Source organism: Ictidomys tridecemlineatus, chromosome 4 (assembly GCF_052094955.1).
Source record: "Ictidomys tridecemlineatus isolate mIctTri1 chromosome 4, mIctTri1.hap1, whole genome shotgun sequence".
Taxonomy (NCBI): Eukaryota; Metazoa; Chordata; class Mammalia; order Rodentia; family Sciuridae; genus Ictidomys; species Ictidomys tridecemlineatus.
The window spans coordinates 54268354-54286360 of NC_135480.1; the positions used below are offsets into that span (position 1 = coordinate 54268354).

At 34.4% G+C, this 18007-nt stretch overlaps 2 protein-coding genes across 2 annotated transcripts; both read left to right on the plus strand.

The window, feature by feature from the left end:
* Window positions 1-2961: 2961 nt before the first annotated feature.
* LOC144376791 (olfactory receptor 5P76-like) lies at window positions 2962-3906 on the plus strand. The gene has a single exon (XM_078045068.1). It carries the CDS (start codon window positions 2962-2964, stop codon window positions 3904-3906), a length of 945 nt encoding a protein of 314 aa, XP_077901194.1.
* Window positions 3907-16435: 12529 nt separating this feature from the next.
* Window positions 16436-17615, plus strand: LOC144376792 (olfactory receptor 5P1-like). The gene has a single exon (XM_078045069.1). It carries the CDS (start codon window positions 16439-16441, stop codon window positions 17369-17371), a length of 933 nt encoding a protein of 310 aa, XP_077901195.1. The 5' UTR covers window positions 16436-16438; the 3' UTR covers window positions 17372-17615.
* The last annotated feature ends 392 nt before the right edge of the window (window positions 17616-18007 follow it).

Genomic DNA, 18007 nt, shown 5'->3' on the forward strand with positions numbered 1-18007 from the left:
CATGTATCTACATAAATATATCAATATTATACAATATCATATAACATTATACATGCAAATAATATACATGCAAATAATATGCAAACTTTTATGTACCTTAAAGAAATTAAAGTTTATACAATTGATTTTTATATCAAACAAAGTATTCGCCATTTTAGATTCTCTTTATCCATTCTTGCAAGTGAGAGATTCATTGTCCCCTGATGTCCATCTTCCTAGTTGTTTAATCAACAACATAACTGAAACAACTGTAACTTGATTCAACTGTAACAAGGTGGAAACTCAGAGATGGACTTCCAGAATTGTCCATCTGAAAGCTAAGGTTATGTGTCTGCACTGCATTCCACTTACATTATTTGGGGTTGTGCTCAGGATATTAGCTGCTTCCACATCTAGAAAGTCTTGCATAGGGACTGTATAGGTCTCCCAGAAGGTTGTAAGCTTCAGAGAAAGAGTGGAGCTTGGAAGTAGACACTTTGCTGGATGGTACCGGGAGAAGAAATCTAACAAGGTGAGGTAGAATCTTGTAGAATAGGTTGTTTGGATTCTTCAGTCTCCATTCTCTCATTTGGAAAATGAGGATAATAAGCTTGTTCACAATGATGCATGCCTTTAATCCAAGTAACTCATGAGGCTGAGGCAGAAGGATTGCAAGTTTGAGGCCACTCTCAGGATCTTAGTGAAACACAACCTAAAAATAAAAATATAACAGAGGGTTAGGGATACAATTCGGTGGTAGAGTGCATGTGGGTTTATTCCCCAGTACTACCAGAAAAAATAAGGATAAAAGTAGTTCCTACTTGATAAAACTGTTATGAGAATTAAATATACGTAAAATGTTTAGCATAGTGATTGCATAAAGTGAGTTCCATGTGAATATTGGTTATTATTATATTAGTGGAGGCAGAATCACTCCTCAAATGAGAGGTTTCAGAGACGGTTGAGATAGGAGATTCTCAAATTAGAATTAGTAAGAGCATATGGGTAAGACTAAGTCTTCAGGTTGAAGATTCCTGCATTCCACCATGATCTATCTACACCACAAGCAAGTACTTAAGAAGCAATGCTTTGAGATACTTTTTCATCTGGAAGTCATCCAAACGTTTTTTAAAAATGTGTACTTCTTTATACAACTCTCAAGACAGTTATTTTCTTACTTCTGCTCTGCAATTAATGTACATGACTTAACAATTAACGTACATGCCTTAAAATACTTATTACTTAAAATTCAACTTTACTTGCAGTTTTATCTCCTATTCCCCAAGGTACTTAATGGCAAGTGTTACAGATATCAATACACAATACTTATCAATAAACACATATTGATTGATCAATAGCTAAGGTTAGCATTTTATATCTGAAGTACAGCAATGAGTATTTCTTAATCAGAAATATCAGAATTCGCTTGGAACTAATATTTATGTGTAAGATAATATGTCATATTATGCTCTTTAGTAATTATTAAACAAAGGTTACAGAACTATGCAGGTAGAAAAAACAAAAGAACAAATTGACCACTTGAGAATTGACAGGATCTTGAAGGATTAGTTGTTTTCATGTTTGAATTGAACTTCTCAATATCTACTACATAAAATAATGATACTCTGTGATGCCTTTGAATTCACATATGAATCTCTAATGTCTTCAGAGATTTATCCCCAGTTGAGAACAAAATGAAAAGAGCTATATGACCACAATGTTTTTGGTCTATTACTGAAATATGAATGAGTTCTCATTTCAAGAGGTAAGATTTTGACTTTTGTATATGAATCTGATGTATTAAACTTCATGTACAATTTGAGAGAACTTTATTCTCTAAAATTATCTGTGCTCAGAAAGGGTAGTGTGGAAAGAGAACAGGTGTAATCAAGCAATGAGCTAGTGGGCAATATTGGCTGACTTTCTCTGTTTTCACCATTGGTTTCAGGGGAAGGAAGAAATAGTCACAGCCCAAGTTATCAGAAATCCTTGTTCTCTACCCATAAGACAGAAACTTATGATCTTTCAACACTATGCAAAGGTGGCACTCTAACAATGTTGAGATGTTTTGGGAATTCCTTAGTATTTAGAATGAATATTTTAAAATGTAAGGATAACAATGTTGAGATGTTTTGGGAATTCCTTAGTATTTAGAATGAATATTTTAAAATGTAAGGAGAAAAAAATCTTTCCAGAATATCTTCTTGTGTTTTTGCATCTGACTGTTAGTTAGGAGGCAATCTTAGAAAAAGCTTGGTGAATATACTCAGTAAACTTGGAGAGGAGGTTGACCTGGTCAGAAGTTTTGTGATTCTTCTTTTAATTCTATGTTTTATTTAGCTGTATATTATGTTGACAACAATATTATTTCATACCACAATATTCAAATTAGAAATCATTATTGCAGTAGGAAATAATTTGATTTATTAAATGAATTTATCAGGTTTTGTTCGTAGGGATTGTATTGATATTTTAAAACATTTAATGCAACAATATTTTTAACTTCAAATACATACAAATTACCCAGTAAATTTATAATACACTTAAAGTATAATAATCAATACATATAATTCATATATATATATTTCTTATATGCTGGAAAGCTAATAAAGCTTATAAAGTTTAGCCTTATTGAAGTCGTCCTTGGAAAAATCAATGAATAAGAAAGAAAAAAAATGAATATTTTTTTTCCTAATATATTCATCATTCATTTTTGTTATTTTCAGCTGCCTTATAACTTGATTTTTTTGAAACCATATAATATATGATAAAGAAAGATACTATATGAAAGAATTTTTCTGGTGTTTCTACTAAAACTAACATAAAACACTGATAAAGTCACCATTGCACATAAATAAGTAGTGGCCCTTGATCATCTTTATTTATTTCACATATACATTAATGAAAATGAAACCATCATGTTTATAAATAATTTCCTGTCATGTTTTCCTTACAGGTTCATTTTTCAGCAGCCACTGTCCCATGGATTCCCTGGTCACTGGGAACCACACTGCAGTGACAGAGTTCATTCTATTGGGCTTAACTGAGGATCCAGTCCTCCGAGTCTTCCTCTTCGTGATCATCCTGTGCATCTACCTGGTGACCATCTGTGGCAATCTCAGCACGATCATTCTCATCAGAGTCTCTTCTCAGCTCCATCATCCCATGTACTTTTTTCTGAGCCATTTAGCTTCTGCTGACATAGGCTATTCGTCTTCTGTCACACCCAATATGCTTGTAAACTTCCTGGTGGAGAGAAATGCCATCTCCTACCTTGGGTGTGGCATCCAGCTTGGTTCAGGAGCGTTCTTTGGGACAGTGGAGTGCTTCCTTCTGGCTGCCATGGCCTATGATCGCTTTGTGGCAATCTGCAACCCACTGCTTTACTCCACCAAAATGTCCACACAAGTCTGTCTCCAGTTACTTGTAGTGGCTTATACAGGGGGTTTCCTCAATGCTTCCTCCTTTGTCATTTCTTTCTTTTCTTTGCTCTTCTGTGGACCAAATCAAGTCAATCATTTTTTCTGTGATTTTGCTCCTTTAATTGAGCTCTCCTGTTCTGATGTTGGTGTCTCTGCAATTGTCACCTCATTTTCTGTTGGCTCTATCATTGTGGTAACAATTTTTGTCATTGCCATCTCCTATATCTTCATCCTCATCACCATCCTTAGGATGAGCTCCACTGAGGGGCGCCACAAGGCCTTCTCCACCTGCACCTCCCACCTCTCTGCAGTCACTCTGTTCTATGGGACCATTACCTTCATTTATGTGATGCCCAGGTCCAACTATTCCACTGACCAGAACAAGGTGGTGTCTGTGTTCTACACGGTGGTGATCCCCATGCTGAATCCCCTCATCTACAGTCTCAGGAACCAGGAGATTAAGGGGGCTCTGAAGAGAGAACTTAGTAAGAAAATATTTTTTTAGTGATATCTTCTATTTTTTCAGGCTTGATATAGTAAAAGTATCCCATAGATATAATGAATATAAACTGAGTGCTTGTGTTTAAAATATATTTTTCAACATATCATATTCAGTGTAGAGCTTCTCAGTAAATATAAGAGTTCAATTTTCAGATGTTATAGTATTCAGGGATTCATAGTGAGTTGCCATTAATAAAACTAAATCAAATTTTAAAATTAAGAATTCAAATAGACTCACAGAAAACAAAATCTGCTGGAAATGCTTTTGAAGTAGGAATCAATGGAAATAATGGACAATATAAACAAAATCACAAAGATTTAAAATGTAGGAATTAATTAACTGTAATATTACTTAGAGTAAAATGCTAAAAGATCACTTGAAATGTATATTATCACAGAGAACAAACAGAACTAAAAAGCATGCAGAACAATCATACAGAACGTTGTAACTGAAAACTTCACCATACCCACAGACTTACACCAGGTTTGCTCCTCTGATATCATAATGCTGAGGAATTTTACAAAGGATTTCATGTGATAGTACAGGCAGAAGAGCATCCTTGCTTAGAAACCTTATGACCTTAACTAGAACCAGTTTATCTTATAATGTTAGAGGTAATTCTGGAGTCCTTACAAGGGCTGCTTATAGTTAAAACCAGCACACACTGGAAAGAATATGGCAAAAAACCAGAATGTGTTTTGTGTATTGTCTTCTTGCTCCAGATGCAATTTACAATTAATAAATCATTTTTGTTATAAACAGTGCTTCCCATGACCATTTGATATTTTAGTTTCTTATGATTTATGGGAAATTCAGTCAAGGTCAAATTGACTCACAGAAAACAAAATTTGAAGTAGGAATTGATGGAATTTGAGAGAAGACAAAATATTTTGTTAACCATTTTTCTTAAAGGGTACAATGCACATTATCAGGCATCATAAATGTTATATAGTTTTGATTTATAATTCTGAACAAATATACTGTATAAGAATCCATTATGGTTCATAGGCAGAATATAAGACCTTGAATGCTGTTTTCTAAGAAATGGGTCACCTTTTTGTGTGCAACTACATGGTTCTCAGAGAAATTATAAAACAACTTCAGGTTTTATAAAAGAGGCACTGTAGTCTTCACATTTCTGTAATTTTTTTTGTGGAATAGTCTCAAATCTTTTTCCAAAATAATATAGCTATTAATAATGAAGTTATGCAGAAAATAATGGTTAAACAAAAGTATAAGTTTTTGGCTGTTGATGCATTTTACAGTAATTTTTCTATAACTACATCAGTGTTATTGGCACATATTAACCTTCTTGGCAGGAAAAACGTAATAGCTAAGGAAAAACTAAAACTCCCCTCTCAGGTAAATGAAATATAAAAGGTAATAATCTGATATAGTTTTTTTGAGACAGGGTCTCACTGAGTTGCTTAGGGCCTTGCTGAATTGCTGAGGCTGACTTTGAATTTGCAGTCCTTCTGCCTCAGCCTCCCAAGCTGTTGGGATTACAGGTGTGAGCCACCATATCTGCTTGATATATTTTTCAGAAACGAATTTTACACCAATTTTTAAGTAGCACAGTGTAAAAAATCTGAACTACAATTGACAACATTACTAAGAGCACAATTCACAATAGCCAAGCTAGAGAACCAACATAGGTTCCCTTCAACATATGAATAGATAAAGAAAATGTGGCATATATACACAGTGGAGTATTATTCATCCATAAAAAGAATGAAATTATGGCATTTGCTAGTAAATGGATGAAACTGAAGACTATCACACTAGGGGAAATAAGACGGTCCCCAATAGTTAAATGTTGAATGTTTTCTCTAATATGCAGAAGCTAATCCAAAATAAGGTGGAGGGGCTGAAAAAGAATAGAAGAAAGATCAGTAGACAAAGGGGAATAAAGGGAAGGAAGAAGATATAAGACAGAGAAGGACAGTGGAATGAATCTGACCTAATTTAGAATGTACATATATGAATATACCACAGTGAATCTCACTATCATGTACATCAGTAAATCCTTTTTAAATTAAATTAAATTTAAAAAAAACCTCTGAATAAATAGCAGAAAGATCAACAGAGTAGATCAAAGAGAATGATGGGAGGGGAAGGGGAAGTACTGATGACGGCATTGAATTAGAACAAACTATATTCCATGCTTTCATCATTATTTCAAAATGACTCTTATTGTCATGTATAACTAAAAAGAATCAATAAAAATAGTTTACCTAAAATATGTAGAATATATTGAAGCACAACAACCTATAGCAAGGAATAAACAAAATATATATTTTTAAAAATTGATCTAGAATTGGAAATGAGCATAAGTCACAACTTGTTTTAAAAGTTTTAATTTTTCAATTCTATAGTACAATAAATCCAGAAATCAACAAAAAGATAACTAGAAAACCTCCTTTTATTGGGAAATAAATTAATATACTATTAAATATTCCACATGTCAAAGAAGAAATTCAAAATAGATATTAGGACACAAATGAATAATCAGAAAATTTTATATATATATATATGAATATATATAAACTTGTAATTTGAGGTATACAACTTTATAAAAAAATTATAAACTTAAATTCATGCACTAGGAAAATGCTAAAAATTAATGATTTGTCTTCATTTCAGTAAGGTATAGAATAACAAAGAATAGGGAAGAATGCAAACACAGAGTGTAGAAGGAAAAAAATTGTAATTAATAGGAGAAATTAATCACATAGAAGATTACATAGTGGAGCAGAAAAACATTGTCAAATATTTATTTTCTTACAATGATTTTTATTGGTATGTTTATACAAAAATAAAAAGGAAAGTACAAAAAAATAAGAAGAGTAAAAAAGAATAGGACTATAGATTTTTCAAATATTAGTAATAAGATTGAATATAAACAATTCTATGTAAAATTTTCTTATAACTTAGATAAAATTAAAAGTTCTAAAAATAATAAAACCAACCAAAACTAACTCAAACACCATAAGAAAACTCTATTAATCATTCAACTACTAAAGAAATTTAATCAATGTATAAAAATATTCCCATAAATAAAAACAGAAATATCTCATATAAGAGTTACTAAATATTAAAGATGTTCAAGTAAGTAATAATTTCAATATTATACAAACTCATTGACAAATGAGTGTGCCGTTCACCTCAGTAATAACTCTTCAGATGTGTTGATACTGAAACACAACGATGATGAAAGCAACGGGAATCATAGCCCAACTTTTTCTTTCTGAAACTTAATGAAAAGATTTTCTGGAATATTAGCAAACTCAATTAGCAATTTATGAAAATAAAAGTATATCAATATAAGGTTTAATTTTTTTCTAGGAAGGAAATGCAGATTTAACAATAGAAGCTCAACATAGATTGAAGTAATTAAATATCAGATTCAAACAGAAATCCATTAGCTGAAAACCATAGTAAGCAAACTGAAAAATGTGACAGCAAGCATCAATAGGAGAATTGACCAAACAGAAGGAAGAAGCAGTGAGATCAAAGGCAGGCTATTTTAAAGTGCAAGTTTGGAGGTGGAAAAAGAAAAGAGAATGAAGAATAATGAAGAAAGCTTATAGGAATTTTGTGACAGCATTCAAAGAGCAAATATTTGTGTTCCAGGGTTCCAGAGGAAGGAGGACAAATGGGTCAAAACCTTACTCAAAGAAATAATAATAGAAAATCCCCCAAACCAGAAGGATACAAAAATCCAGGAATAGGAAGGTCAAAGTTTATCAGTTAAATTCAATTTAATTTATTTAGGAAGTTTATTCAGTTTATTTAGGAAGTTTATTCAAGTTTATTCAGGAACATAAACAAACTCTCAAATGTTGAAGACAGAGAGTTATCATAGCAGCAAGAGATAAGAAACAATACATAAGTTTGTCCATTTCACCGTACAGCAGACTTACATGTGAAATCTAAAAAAGCTATCATATGGAAATTTACTTATTTTGGTACCTGGGGTTGAGCCTAGGGGCACTGAACCACATACCCAGCTCTTTTATTATATTTTATTTAAATATAGAATCTTACTGAGTTGCTTAGGACCTCACTAAGTTGCTGATCCTCCTGCCTCAATCTCTCAAGCTGCTGGAATTAAAGGCATAAACCACTGCATCCAGCAGCAGAAGTTTAGAATAGAATAGTGGTTACCAGAGGTTGGGAATCATGAGAGAGGTGAGAAGGTTGGGAAAAGTTTTACTAATTAGTGCTAAGTTACAGTTAGGAGCAAGAAAGTCTCCTATGCTAGTGCACAGTAGGGTGACTAGGTATAATAACATACTGTGCATGTCAAAAGCTAAAGAAAGAATTTTAAAGGCTTTATCATAAAATGACAAATGAGAAAATTGATTTATTTAGTCTTATTTGAGCATTGCACAATGTCTACATGTATCAAAACATTATAAGGTATCCCAGTAATGTGCACAATTTTTATAAACAGCCTTGTATACTACCGTCAATAAACGACAGAGACTGGTTTTGCTAGCTTGTTTGGAAATTTGGAGAGAACCTTTTAGAAAGATATGAGATATGTAGACAGATGGAAGCCTAACATCTGAGTATTGAATCTGCCTAGATCTCAGGCTTGTCACAAAATTATTTAAGCATGGGCTATGCTAAAGAAGGAGATGTATGCACAGATGGTTGGATTGTGTACAGTAAGATTTTTGATGCTGCTACTTTCACTGAGGGAATTATTAAACACAGACATCAAGGTGCAGAAAGATGAAACAGTGATGAATTGAAGGATCAGAGAACAGAGCTTGGGAACAGATGAGCCTGAGAAAATTTAGTGTATACCTACATGTAAGGGAGCTGCAAACAAGAATAAACTGTCCAGATTCAAAAAATTCAATCATAGGGGAGTCTCCCTAGGAGTCATGTTTAAAAGCACCAACTAGTAGTTAAAAGAACTTAAAACACACACACACACACACACACACACACACACACACCACTATTTTGCTTTGAAAAAGGAGATTCTATTACTGCAACAACATAGGTGAAATTGGGGGACATTACACTAGGTGAAATAAGGTGGTCACTCTTAATAAGATTCCCTCCTCAGTGTGGGAAACATGAAAGCCCATTCTCATCATTTATAGTCAATGTATTACTGGAGGTCCCAGACATGCAATAAGACAAATAAAATTAATAAAATTAAGAAAGATCAGACAAAGAAGAAGGAAAAGTAAGCACCTTGTTAGCAAACAGCATGTCTGTTTACACAGAAAATTACAAAAGATCTCTAAAGAACATAACATTAGAATTATTTTAGTAAGATCATTGGTGATATTATAATTAACGCATAAAACATAAACAGTATTTTAAATATGTGGATCAAGTTATTGAAAATAAAAAGATGAAAACTAACTTACAATAGATTTTTAAAAATCCCAAAATACTTAGGGATAAGTTGATGAAAAAAGTTATGCAAGACTTTTATACTAAGAATTACAGAGCCCTGACGAGAGAAAATAAAGATCTAAAGAAATGAAGACAAGTATACCACATTCATGGGGTCAGAAAAAGCAATATTATTAAGATGCAACTTCTTAAAAAGTTGAACTTCATATTCGCTGAAATTATAAAAATTGTGGTAAGATCATTTGTAAGAGACTGATAAATTAAGTCTAAAATTTATATGGATATGAATACCAGCTGGAAAAAGGAAAATAGTTTTACAAAGAAGAACAAATTTGATTATTTGCAATACATAATTTCCAAACTTATCAGATAGCAACAGTTACCAGAGTGTTTTATATTTCATAACTCTTATGGTTTGTGGTTCTTTTGTTATACCTACATGTTTTTGCCAATACCCCAGTGAAAATATTTACTCTTTAATTTATCTATAGGTATTTATTGTTTTATATTTTGCACATGTATCTATGATACATTTTGAGTTAATTTTCTTAAATGGTGTGATATAAGAGTTGTGTTTTGTTCCTGTGTAGATATGCAGTTGTTCCAGTAATAATTGCTGGGGCCACAGTGGAGTCCATGCCGGCAAGCCCACTACCAGAAGCTCTAGTGAGTGTGGTTTCTTTCTTGTCTCTGAATGAATGGACTATCTCCAGTACCGTGGTCTGATGCTGGGATGCAGGTCCACTTCAAGTCTACAGATAGAAGGCCTTTAATTATGTGAATAGACAAGCATGGCTTCTCTGGGTCCCTGGGTCAGCTTCTACTGGATCACTGGGTAAGTTCTTGGAGAGGTAGTACAGTCACAGTGTATGGTTGAGAGATGGTGGAATTGAGTCATAGGGCTGTTTCAGTGTCCACAGTTGAGACTTAGTTCTTTAAGTTTGTCTTTAAGGTCACAGATATGTGTGCCTCCAACATGCTTTTTTGCCTGTTCTTAGAAGGCAAGTGAGAGAGGCTGGAACTGATTTATAGGGTCATTTCAAGGTCCACAATAGGGTCTGTTTCAGTGGGCCAGACTACAAGGGAAAGAAATAATATATTTTGATGCCTTCAGATTTAAGGACATTCTGACTTGTAGAGTCAAACACTCTAGAAGGGGCATGAGTTGAATATATGGACAGTTACAAAATTTGAGGATAGACAACAATGGTTTTGCCTAGCAAAATGAATCACTTTGATTTATATTATCTTGTCTTACCCCTCTGTATACGGGGTAAAGTTGGGAGTTCATAACCCGCTTGAATCAAACTGTGAAATATGATGTATTAAGAACTATGTAATGTTTTGAACGACCAACAATAAAAAAAATGAATCACTTTGAGATACTCCACTTATTGTAATTTGTCCAAAGAACTGTAGGAATGATGGGTTTCTATGTTAGCCCTTAATCCATATGAAGGCAGGTGGGGTATAAAGGTAAATTTAATCCAGTATTTAATATACTTGATTTATTACCTGCTCCCTTAATAGAATATGTGTGTTTCATTGCATCTTCTGCTTAGTCACAAGAGCATCTTAAATTGTTCTATTGAGGGGTGAGAAGACAGTGTTCCAAGACACTTAAATAAGGGACATCCCAATAGGTACAAGAATTTCAAGATGATCTGAATTTTTCTGCATTAAGATGATTACTAAGTAAAAATAATATTTCTTCCCTTATTATTTTGTCCTTCAGTTCCAATTTGATTCAAAGGTTATCTTAATTGTAATTATTATCATCATCCTAACCCCAATTAAGCAGATAAATTATTTGTTCTAAATATGCCTTGGGAAACAAAGAACTCTCTCCCTACATTTGCATTAAACTAGGAAAAAAGAATTCCAAAAGACACCAGGGCATTTAGATATCCCTTTGGGGAGGGTCAGCCAGGCTGTAATGAATCACCTGGTTCCATATGTCATTTTTGTACAATAAACCCAAGGACTTTCCTCTCAAAGGAGCAAGCAGCAATAAACCCTAGAGGATCTCTCATGTTCTGTTGGAGCCTTCTTTTCTCCTATCACACACAGAAAGACACCACCTCATCCTTGCTGCCTCTACAAAACTATTTTCCTTGATTGGTGCCTGTGTTCCAATGGCTCATATCATTGAGTGTTCAGCCTTGAACTACCTATTAAAATAAATGGAAACATTCTAGTTTATTAAGTCCTCTTGGGAATTCAGGATCAATAATTCTGCTTCTAAAAGGTAAGTGCAAAACTCATAGATTTTGTTAAAATGAATTTTTATTTGGTCAACAAGAAATTGAAAACAAAAGACCTATTTTCATCAATTTTAGTTCTTGACCCCTGTGGAGACCACACCCTCAGCAACACGGGCATTGTGCAACAGTTATTCTGGGTAGGAGACTGCAGGTCAGTTTGCATGATCTGTGGAAGCCAGAACCATTGCTGAGCTTGAGCATCGAGGAATATGAAAAGTAAATTAGAAGAAAAGCCTGACACTTAGCATATATAAAGGTCATAGTCCTGTGCTCTCTATTCATTCATCTTACCTAGTGACCAATTCTTTGATGGAAAAGATATTTTGTCAAGAGTCCTCGACCCAGGTGAACCAGTGTGAACAATAGTGGAAGGCTCTAAACCTGAGGTGGCCAGTGGAGAGGAAGGAAACGGCAAAACCCACTAGACACATTATGCATATGGACAGCATAGTCCAGAAGTAAGAAGGCATTATTTACTGTACTTCCTGTTTTATTTTGGATTTGTGGTGAAAACCTCTTGATGGTGTAGGAAAAAAAAAATCATAGTTCTCATCCAAAAAGTTGCACAATTGGAAATCTACTAGTATTTCATTAAAAGAAGTTACTTAACCCTGATGCATGACTACTTCTGGGTAGTTTACAGATGTTATTTCTTTTAATCTGAGAGCAAAGTCGCACTATAGGAACAATTATTCCTTTTTTACAACGGCAAACCCCAAGTGTCGAAGATATTGTGTCATGTGCAAGCCAATATAGCTGGCCAGTAGGAGGCCCAGGATCTGAGTTATCTGACTCCAGTCTCCATGACTCTGTGGTCAGCATAGATTGATTCAAGGGTGTTACAATGTGAGGGGGTTACCCCCTGAGCTGTGCTTGAGTCAGAAGGTAAAGGGCAGGAGTGCTGCTGGGTTCTAAGACCAGAGTGTGTTCAGAGTCTGACAAAGAGGATTTCAAGGGACTAAGAAGCATAGCACAAGCATGGCACAGAGAAACTATGGATGCTTAATTTTAGAATAGGGAAGGCATGATAGTTGTGTTCAAGTATTTCAATGTTTTGATACAGAAAGTAGACTATTTGTACCATTAACTCATGGTGAGATAACTGATAAGATAAAAACAGTGTTTAATGACAGAGCTAACATCAAAGGCAGTAAGCTACCTGGTTTGAATAATTTAAACTCACTTAATGAAGATCAATCAAATAAGAGAAAGAACACATAAACTGCAGGTTCTCAATTGTTGGTTCATTTTACTTCATCATTCACCAAAGAACTCAGTTCCACCATTGGGGAAATTAAATGTTTACTTATTCTTAAGTCAGAAATTTTAAAAATTTTAAGAGGAAGACATTTAAAATTGATATTTAATGTATCTTGTAAAAGTTTAAAAGTTTAAGGACTGTCATATGTTATTGGCAGAAAAATGTGTTTCTATGAATATTATAACTAGTAACCTTGAGTAGAAAATCACAGCATCATATTAACATGTTACTTGAAAACAAAGGATGCAAGGAAGCAAATGTAATGGCGGATATTGTGTGTGTGTGTGTGTGTGTGTGTGTGTGTGTGTGTGTGTGTTTTGCTGGGAATCAAATCCAAGTTCCCTACCACTGAGTTACATCCCCTGCCCTAGGAAGATATACTTAGAAAAATAATTGAAGATGTATTATGAAAACCTTTGAACATAATGCTAACACATTTGATACATATTCAATATAGAATTTCACTTAAGAGGATTACTCTTGAACATGGGAAATATTTTATTGACAATACTAAGTAAAAACATAAATTACAAAATGTAATGCATAATATTATTATGGATATAATAACATATACTACTGTATATGTTCCCAAATTAAATAAACTAAAATGTATTGTGAGGTGTTATTAAAGTTAAAGATGTATAGGAGAGACTTTCTTTAGCTGCTGAATAATATACAGGACAATAATGTAGAGAGAAAGGGGAGATCCTTGGGAAAAAATTGGCCAAGCAATGTATATACGTCTATGGGTATGTAACAACAAAACCAACTATTATGTATAATTATAATGAACCAATACAATTTTTTTAAAAAATTAAATATATGCAAAAAGTATTCATATATCTGTAGACCTTACCTGAAGGGATTGTTATTTAGCTGAAGTTAATGGAAATAAAAAAGATGCACATAAATAAAATTTTCAGAAACACAAAGAATCCCTAATTAAAATAATTTTCATTTTGTAATATTTGAAAGAACCCCTCAGAATTACTTGCATTCTTTGTTTTTTCTATTGATAAATATAACTTACTTTTCTAACTTTCATTGAATCTTCAGCATGACTGCTGTAAGTTTTTGTGTCTTTCCTAATTAGTCATAATTATTTATTTATCATTAATTCTGCTTTCTAAGGACTCCTTCAAACCACAGGATTTGGTCTTTGTCCCATGAAAATGGCAGAACATGGAGAAGGCAATAGATTCTCTAATCAAATTGCAGCCAAGAACTCAACAAATCAGTGAGCAATAAGGAGCAATATGATGCAGCATTTTCATTGTTGCAAAGTATAGGGATAAACTATCATGGAGCACAGAGCACACTTCCTTTGAACTATTGTCTTTAGAAAAATAACTAGGAATGGGAATACAATTTAAATTTATCATATTTTGTCATGTTGTCCTCCTGCTGTTTGATTCAATTTGTAGAATCCCTTGTCTGATAGATAGTAAAGGAGTTTGAAAAGACAAACACCCAAAAGGAAAGTTGCCCAATTACATTAAAGTTTATTCATTCAGTGTATTATCATGCAGATCTCAAAAATTATGCTTGTGAAGAATTATTTTTTAAAATATTTATTTTTTAGTTGTAGTCGGATACAATACTTTTATTTTATTTATTTATTTTTATGTGGTGCTGAGGATCGAACCAAGGGACTCGCCAGTGCTAGGCAAGCCTCTACCGCTGAGCCACAACCCCGGACGGCTCATTACATTAATTTCAATGTAAGAATTTATATACCAGAAAGGAGCTCATATGCTGTGCTAATGTGAAAGCATTAGAAGAATTAAATGATTCACTTTGGCATCATCTGCTTTTTACTTGCTAGAAATCACTAAGACACATTATTGTGGGTTACAAGAAGAAAATTGTGAAAGGAAGGAAGAAAATAAGAAAGTAAGGAGTAAAATTTATCCATCCTTGGGGAAATTGGGAATGAAAAATAGAAGATGAAAAGATAAAAATGGAAAGTAAAATGTAAACTGCATTAATAGGATTTTATTAATTGTCATACAACAAGAGGAAGAGACCTAGGAAGACTCCCAAGTTGCAGACATGAGAGTTTGGTGGATGGTGGTATCCAAAACAAGTTTTTTTTTTTAATTGTTCCCATTAGTTATACATGACAGCAGAATGCATTTTGACTCATTGTACACAAATAAAGCTCACTTTCTATCTGTCTGGTTATACACGATGTAAAGTCACACCATTTGTGCAATCATACAGGTACATAGGATAATAATATCTATTTTATTCCACCATCTTCCCCTTCCCTATACCCACTCCCTTCTTCTCACTCCCCTCTGCCCAATCCAATGTTCCTCCATCCCCCCACCTCTGCCTTAAGGATCTGCACCCACATGTTAGAGAAAACATTTGGCTTTTAGTTTTTTAGGATTGGCTTATTTTGCTTAGCATGATATTCTACAAACTTCATCCATCTACCTGCAAATGCCATAATTTCATCCTTCTTTAAGGCTGAGTAATATCCCATTGTGTATACATACCACAGTTTCTTTATTCATTCATCTATTGAAGGGCATCTAGGTTAGTTTCACAGTTTAGCTATTGTGAATTGAGATACTATAAACACTGATGTGGCTGTGTCACTATAGTATGCTGATTTTAAGTCCTTTGGATATAGACCAAGGAGTGGGTCAAATGGTGGTTCCATTCCAAGTTTTCTAAGGAATCTCCATAATGCTTTCCAGAGTGGTTGCACCAATTTGCCATCCCACCAGCACTGTATGAGTATACCTTTCCCCCAACATCCTCACCAACACTTGTTGTATTCATGATAATTGCCATTCTGAAGGAGTGAGATGTTTTGATTTGCATTTCTCTAATCGCTAGAGAGTTGAACACTTTTTCATATATTTGTTCCTCAATCATATACCTTCTTCTGTGAAGTGTCTGCTCAGTAGCCCATTTATTGATTGGTTTATTTGTTTTTATGGTGTTAAGTTTTTTGAATTCTTTATATAGATCCTGAAGATTAGTACTCTGTCTGATGTGTGTGTGGTGAAGATTTTCTCCCATTTTGTAGGCTCTTTCTTTGCATTATTGATTTTTTTTTTTTTTGCTGAGAAGAAGCATTTTAGTTTGAATCATCCCATTTATTGATTTTTTATTTTATTTCTTGCACTATAGGAGTCTTGTTAAGGAAGACTAACAGGTCCTAAGCCAATATGATGAAGATTTGGGCCTACTTTTTCTTCTATTAGGCAGAGGGTCTATGGTTCTAAAAATACATAGTGTTAATAAGTTATTGGGAGTCTCATCATTCTCAGTGTATTGGAAGTCCCATTCCCAATAGCTCATTAAAACTTATGAATCTGGACCTTGGGAGAGAGACCTGCCTAAGAGTCAAGGTTTGAGAGACACTTTTATTTAAACATTACATGAATAAATCAATTTCTCAGACTGTAGAGACTGAAGCTCATGCTTCTTTTTTGCAAAGAGAAAACAATAACAACAACACAATCCATTGGAGCACTGATATTTACAGGTTGGGCAGACAGAGAAGCTACTATGAATGAGTCTATGAAATAATTGAAGAAACAGGAATGTGTGGAATAAAAACATTAAAAAAAATTCTCATTTCCCTTAACAGGAACAAGTCACACAAGAGATGGAGGTTGGAAACCACACCACGGTGACAGAGTTCATCATCTTGGGGTTGACAGAGGATTCTATACTTTGTACCATCTTCTTTGTGATATTTCTAGGAATATATGTTGTCACTTTAGTGGGCAACACCAGCATCATAGCTCTAATAAGAAGCTGTTCTCAGCTTCACACCCCCATGTACCTGTTCCTCAGCCACCTGGCTTTTGTGGACATTGGGTGTTCCACAGCAGTCACACCTATAATGCTTATAGGATTCTTAGGACATGGAACTATCTTCCCTGTGGCTGGCTGTGAAGCCCAGCTATGTTTTGTGGTGACATGTGGAACCACTGAGTGTTTCCTGCTGGCCGTCATGGCCTATGATCGCTATGTGGCCATCTGCTCTCCTCTGCTGTACTCCACCCACATGTCCCCCAGAGTCTGCCTTCTCTTAGTGGGGGCTTCCTACCTGGGTGGCTGTGTGAATGCTTGGACATTTACTAGTTGTTTATTGAGTCTGTCTTTCTGTGGACCAAATCAAATCCATCACTTTTTCTGTGACTTCTCCCCTTTGTTGAAACTTGCCTGCTCAGATGTCTCCTTAATTGAAATTGTCCCTTCCATCTCCTCTGGCTCCATCATCGTGGTCACAGTGTTTGTCATTGTCCTCTCTTACATCTACATCCTCACCACAGTCCTGAAGATGCGCTCCTCTGAAGGGCGCCACAAGGCCTTCTCCACCTGCACCTCCCACCTCACTGCGGTCACTCTCTACTATGGGACCATCACTTTCATCTATGTGATGCCCAAGTCCAGCTACTCCACCAGCCAGAATCGAGTGGTGTCTGTGTTCTACACAGTGGTGATCCCCATGTTGAACCCCCTCATCTACAGCCTGAGGAACAGAGATGTAAAGGAGGCCCTGAGGAAGGCAACTGTCAAAATATATTTTTAGGATCTATTCTTTGAATTGAAGACTACTTATCTAGTGTTCATGTACTCATATCACACATAGTACCTACCATATGCTTCTTAACTGATTGTTTAAATTAAATAATATTTCTTTGTTCTAACTCTCACCTTTATGCACCTATATCAGTTGGGAGATACCTCAAAATCAGTAAAAATGATAGTAATAGTTAGTGCTATTATTGAACTCCTGCAAATGCCAAGCCCTCTTCCTTTATTTAATTTATTTAACAAACAATAATTTGTACTATGTGTCAGGCTCCATTCTAAACGTATTATAGCTGTGAAATCATTTATTTTGCACAACAACACAATTAAGAGGTGCCATCATTTTTATTTTACAAATAAACTGTCTGGACAAAAAGATAGTCAGTAGAGTACCAATAGTCATACAGGTAAATAGATGTGAAGTCAACATTCAAATCAAGACTCCAAAACCCTGATGCTTCTACATTTAATTTTTCCAAAAAATCTGATGCTGACATTATAAATTTTGCTTACAAATGAGAAAGAAAGTCTTAGGGAGTTCAATAATTTTTTCAGATTTAGATGGATTCAATTTCTCTGTTTCTAATGCTCAATTCACTTGATCTACACTATTCCACCACAATCAGTCTACTGA

Excerpts from the sequence above, each read along its gene's own strand:
- LOC144376791 (XM_078045068.1), top strand. The coding sequence starts at position 2,962 with ATGGATTCCCTGGTCACTGGGAACCACACTGCAGTGACAGAGTTCATT.
- LOC144376792 (XM_078045069.1), top strand. The coding sequence starts at position 16,439 with ATGGAGGTTGGAAACCACACCACGGTGACAGAGTTCATCATCTTGGGG.